Raw genomic sequence first — 6,019 nt, 5'->3', positions numbered from 1 at the left:
GAAGACGGGATCCCAATCCATGCGCTCGGCGCTCCTCTCCATCCGGGACAGAAACGACGCGGGCGGCAACGGAAACCAAGCTAAACAGACCCTTCAAAACGGCGCGCCGCAGGCGGGTAATGTAGGACACGTCTCAAGCCTGACCTGAAAATACCATTTGCCTCCCTGCTGAAGCGAACAGCAAGGGTGCCATTACAGGGGCTTGCAGCATAACTACTGTAATGGACTGAGAGCAGACTAATTTCACAAAGACCGCTGAACAAGCAGCTGAATATTTCTACCAATATCAGATGGATTTAAAAATCAGAAAAGGTGAAAGGTTGTGTAGCCAGTCCTTGAGTGATCTAATTCTCTCCCCTACACCTTCCCGCCTACTGTGACATGTCATGCTGCAGGTTTCTGTATGGTTTATCTTGTACCAGAATAACGGATTAGAATGTTTTACCTTTTCGAATAATTTGTGTGGAGCTGCGGACAAGACACCATTTTGGGAGGAAATATGTTGTGTGGGTATTCTCAGATGCATGGTTAGGTGGTCTGAAAAGCACACCGAAGATAAGCTTGGAATCTCTCAAGTGTTAAAAATCAGAATCTGTACAGCTGCAGTGCTAATACGAATCACAACAGGGAAGCAGTGATTAGGACACAGAAATAAAGAATGGAAGAGAAACTGAAGTTTTGTGGTAGTCAGGAATTCAGTTGAAATAAGATGCTCAAATTTTGAATAAGATCTATTGCAGGGAAATTGCTAGAATTTAACGTGCAATCAGTGTGTTACAATATTGTGTGACTGAGACCATATATCACCAACCAGCTATACGTATGGAAACAAGACAGGACAGAAGAACTAAAATTCAGACTTAACTTCAAAATTGTATGGGGGGGGGTCTATATGTAGAACAAGAACAGGCTTCTATAACCAAGTAATTTACTATAATACATTAGCTCTGCTAAATCAGCTACTAAAGAGGATATGGAAGGTATAAAGTCTTCATCTTTTAATAACATGTAAACCTAGAGTTGAAACTTGGAGATTTATAGAAGCAGTATAAGAGAGACCAGACTATGAGTGAAATAAGTAGGAGTTGTGCTTTCAGGTGTCAGAGGTCTTTATTGAGATTATAGCAGAGATACACTTCCATAATAATCTTTTCACTTTTATACAATTAGTTAAAAAATGCTTGCTAGAGTGAACCGATAATTTAGTCGTTATTAAAACCAAATAACTGCATTTCAAATAAATAAATAACCTAAAATGTAAGGTTTTAATTTAAAAGGAACTGTACAATATGAAAATATAACAATACTTAAACATTAGAATCTAAATTTTCATAGAAATAAAACTGCAGTTCTGCATTACATAAACAGTGCAAGAAAGAAAAATCCAAATATGCTTCTAGACTGGGAAGTTAAATGTTTTAATTTAAATTATCATGCAAACAGCATTTTAAGCCATGCTGTTGTCTAAGTGTTAATGGTACCATTTTTCTTTAAGAGTACAGCTAACCATTTAGCTCACTGTGATAACTGATGCCAATCCATGCTCTTTTCTACAGTACATTATACACAGAGGTATTCTGTTGCATTCAAAATGAAACGTTACATGGTTTCTGGAGCAAACCCAACATTTTACTTTTTGTTTTCAACGTCAGCATGTTGAAAACAATATCACCTAGTAAAAACAGCAACACTTCCCCCAGTTTAGGTGAAAAGCAAAACACACTATATAGTGGACTATAATCAAGAAGCACTTACTGCCTAGTCACCTTTAAATTTTACAATTATATGTACTAAAAAAAAAAAAAACCACACAAACAATGCTGAAAGCGTGGAAAGGGAAAAAAAAAAAAGTCTGACCTCTGGTTGACAAGTGATGCATACAATAGAAGTGTGAAACAGCAGAAGTAAATTTTTATCTTCTACATTTATGTGGAACTAGTTACTGAGTTGATTAAAAGTGTAATTCGGTTTAAGTTTCTATATAAAATTGTCATTGAGGCAAAGACCAAGGAATGCAATTAATACTAAACTGTAAACACATCATTAATCTTACTTTGAGTGCACATTGACAACATAAGAGCTCTTCCAACAGACTTTGGCAACAAGACTACAATAGGTCACAGCAGCAAGAGTTCACATGGAAGACTGAAAGCACTGCAAAATAATACTAACACACCAAGACCTCCTACCAATCAGAAAATCTGTGACAAGTGCCTCTTCTTGCTAAGACACTCTCCTGGTCAGATGCTGCTCTTTGAATCCCTAAATTATTATTTTTACAGTCCAGTAGTCTTATTTCTCTGTGCTTTATCTACATACATTGCCTTTAGTTGCACTCTACCCATTGTAGGTCCAAAGTGTTACAGTTCTGTCTGCAGAAGATGACAAGAAGGATAGATCTTGCGTATGCCATCTACACTGAATCACTTTGTCCTTATGTTCCCCTACCACCATAATAGGAAGTTGCTTAGTAAGGTCCCCTAGGAGAGAGGAATAGAAATAATTACTTGTTTCGTGAACACTTAAAATAATTTTCTTGAATAAACTCTACATATCTATTTCACTTGCTGAACAACAAATTACTTCATTAGGTGATCATTTAAAGATACCTCAAGAATATGCTTACAGGAAGAATGCACACAAACCCTTTCATTCACATTAAAGGGGGAAAAGTCTATTTTGGTTTGGAAGGCCCATGACAGTCTCCTTTCAAATTCTATAATCAATAAAACTGACTGCTATAAATAATTTTTTAACATTTATACTGTAGCAGTGCCTAGAGGCCAACCAGGCTGGGACTCTATTGTGTTAGGTACAGTACAACTGTTTGCAACACTGGTATTTCCATAAACTACAGTTTAAATACAAATTAATGGTCCATAAAAATCAGGTTAATTGAAGGACTTTTGACTAATCCCTCCCACTCCGCCCCCCCCACCAAAAAGGTAAGCCAAGCATGATTTTTTTCTTTGTGGGTTTGAGTTTTCTGCACACCACCTCAAAGCAGAGGTCCAGTGATTAAACAGCTGCAAGTTGTTTCCCATACTGCAATTATATTCCTTAATCATATTTATATGTCAGACTATAGTCTTGACTGCAATAAGAGCAATCTGTTGTGAGATGACAAGAACCAACAGTCGTGTATTCTAAACCTTTTAAATTTAATTTTATAGCCTTAATAGATTTCAGATTTCTACATTTTCAGAAATGAATCTCTTTTGATCCAAACTTTCTTAAAACCGCTATTAACAAAACACACTTCACTGCTCAATTTTGCTTAAAACACTTCACATCTGATGAATTACCTTGCAAGTCTGTCACCTTTATTTTCATATCATAAGATCCTGTGAGCAAGTAGTGAGCCCCAGGAGAGAAGCGAACAGAACGAACATCACTGGAATGAGGATGATAGCTCTGTACCATTCGTCCTCCTCGAATATCATACAACATGCAACTGGAGTCTTCTTGCCCTGTAGCTAGGAGGCGACCACTAGGATCAACAGCTACAGATGCCACAGCACTACCTATAAGAAGAAAATGCCGACCATAAACTAATATAGACTTATGGATATGTTCTGCATTCTTTTGAACATAGAAAGGTTTGAGAGATGTTTGTAGAACTGTTAATATTAAAAAAGGTAAAGAACATATCTAGCCAAGTTAAATGTACTTTCAGCCAATTTTGTCTATATTAAAAGACAAGTCTTATGTTGTATTGCCCCCATTGTATAGTTTGCCTTGTAGCATATGTTGATTTCTAATTGTGGAGTGGTAGCAAAGTCACAGTTAAAGCTGCATCAGAGAATTGTGTTTAACAGTGGAAAAAGATTAGGAATATTTGCTCAATGTTTCACCACAGAAAAAGGGAATATCCAAGAGTGTTGGCGGGCTTTTAATTTTCTGCATAGTTAGAATCCATAGCAGAATAATTAATTTAGAAATATATTGGCAATAAAGAGATTGTTTTGAAAACAAGTTCTGTACCTGACTCACTTTTTTTCAAAACACTTCTTGTGTAGATTACTGTACATCTGTAGTTTAGACAAACACCATCCTTTGTACATTTGCATTTTGGAGTTTGAGAAAACATGTTATTATTTCTTGACTTGAGCTGTATCAGTTTGGAAGTGTTGCATTAACTATATATGGACATTTGCTAGGTAGAGTCCTATGTCCTTTACACAACAGTAGATTTGCCAAATTCCAGAAGCCACATTTAACTCCAAGGTTGACTTTTTTAACAGCCTAATATTCCTTGCAGCCACCATGTTTACATTTGTTATCAATAAAATAATATCACTGTTACAAAGCATGTCATTCTTTGTAAGGCAGTTTGTCAGTCTAAAGTGTTGATTTTTTGGGGTAAGGTTGTACGTTTTCTCTGTTTTAGAGCATCATGTAAGCTTATGGTGCTGTATAAATAGCTAATAATATCAAAAGGTCACAAAGCAAAGAACTAACCAGTTTTTGAATGAATATACCAAGTTTTTGTTGTTTTTTTAAAACGAGCAACTGGGGATTGTTTTGAACAAGCCATAAGTCCTCATTTTACAATGCAAGATCCCTGTTTTCAGCAAACCAATGACAAGAAGAATCTTTAAAATATGTAATTGTGCAAGAAGTTTTTTAGTCGGTGCGAAAAGAGCAATAGTCTTACCAGTTCCATGAAATGTTGTTCCAACTACACGAACACAACTCGGTACTCTAAGATCCCAGAATCTTACAGTCTTGTCTTGGGAACCAGATGCAATCATCCACCCACTCCAGGTATAAAGTGCTAAAATATGACCTGTAGATAAGAACATGTTTTACTTTACTAGTATTACTCATTGTTTAAAGATCACTACTGAATTCTCTACATATTATTGTTCTGAATATGCACTTACACATTAAATAGGGTCATCAGCAGCATACAATTAGTAGATTAAATGTTATATTTTGGTTTGAAGAAAGTAGTAGTCTTGGATGGATCAGAGAGTTGGAGATAATCAACTAGGTCTCTTCAGAGAGCCTTTGTTAGCAGATTTCTGTAGGTCTCACTTCATTATCTGTTACTCCAAATATATGCATCTCTTGGGAAAGGTTTCAATGTGGCAGGGACTGAAGAAGTGCCACCAGAACAATGGCAAGACCCTGCTCTACATCCTCCCTAGCATTCACAGGGAAACAAAGGGCTTAAAATACGTAATGGTCTAGATTAATGAAATAAAATCTCTCCTGAGCTCACTTTTGATAGGACAGAGGTGCTGTCCATAAGAAGAGCATGATTTGGTTGCTTGTTACCAGTGCATAGAACAGATTGTTACTGTTGCATTTTTATAAACATACCAGTATGGCCACTCAGAGCATGCAGGCCTTGACCTCGCTGGCAGTCTGTTGTGTAAATATTACAGTCTCCTGCTCCAGCGCTAATTAAAATAGCGCCACCACTTTCTGGGCCTTCCATAAAAGCAAGATCTCTAATTGTCCCATCATGCATACTGAACTCCAAGTCTGGTCCTGAAATATTTAAAATAAACCAAGAACAGAGTGAGATATACATTGTTTAGTATAAATTAATTATGTAATCGTTTAAGCCGTTATTGTGATAGTGCATTAGTATTAATTAAAAAGCTTGAGTTTGATACATGTAATAATTTCAAGGGGGAGAATATAACTTCATAAAATAGGATAAAATTTTACACTGAACGGGCAAACTGACAGGTTTCTGTGTATCAGAATATATTAATTTTCTGTTTCTTCAATATTAGTTAATCCCTCTGTGAGAGGTTCACATCTTATTAGGTATGTCTACACAGCAAAGACAAACCCATGCATGGCCTATGCCAGCTGACTTGGGCTCACAGGTCTGCCATGGGGCTGCTTCCATTGCTGTGTAGACTTCTGGGCTTGGGCTGTAGTCTGAGCTCTGGGACCCTCCCACCTCACAGGGTCCTAGGGCTGGAGCCTGGAAGTCTACAGAGCAATGTAACAGCCCTGCAGCCCAAGCCTCTTGAATCTGAGTCAGCTGGCACAGGCC

General features: G+C 37.1%; 1 protein-coding gene across 2 annotated transcripts in view; it reads right to left on the bottom strand.

The window, feature by feature from the left end:
• Positions 1–1,108: 1,108 nt before the first annotated feature.
• The window catches only part of WDR47 (WD repeat domain 47), a 39,500-nt gene continuing 34,589 nt past the window's right edge, over positions 1,109–6,019 (bottom strand). For both annotated transcript variants that reach the window (XM_077824791.1, XM_077824793.1), the window contains 4 exons: positions 5,329–5,499; positions 4,658–4,789; positions 3,306–3,524; positions 1,109–2,480 (listed from right to left, as the gene is read on the bottom strand). In XM_077824791.1, coding sequence (XP_077680917.1) covers positions 2,338–2,480; positions 3,306–3,524; positions 4,658–4,789; positions 5,329–5,499 — 665 coding nt within the window. In that variant the 3' untranslated portion in view covers positions 1,109–2,337. The remainder of the gene's footprint in view (positions 2,481–3,305; positions 3,525–4,657; positions 4,790–5,328; positions 5,500–6,019) is intronic.

Source organism: Eretmochelys imbricata, chromosome 8, assembly GCF_965152235.1.
Source record: "Eretmochelys imbricata isolate rEreImb1 chromosome 8, rEreImb1.hap1, whole genome shotgun sequence".
Lineage (NCBI taxonomy): Eukaryota > Metazoa > Chordata > Testudines > Cheloniidae > Eretmochelys > Eretmochelys imbricata.
Note: the sequence above shows the minus strand (reverse complement) of the source record. Positions and strands in the feature narration are given on the sequence as shown.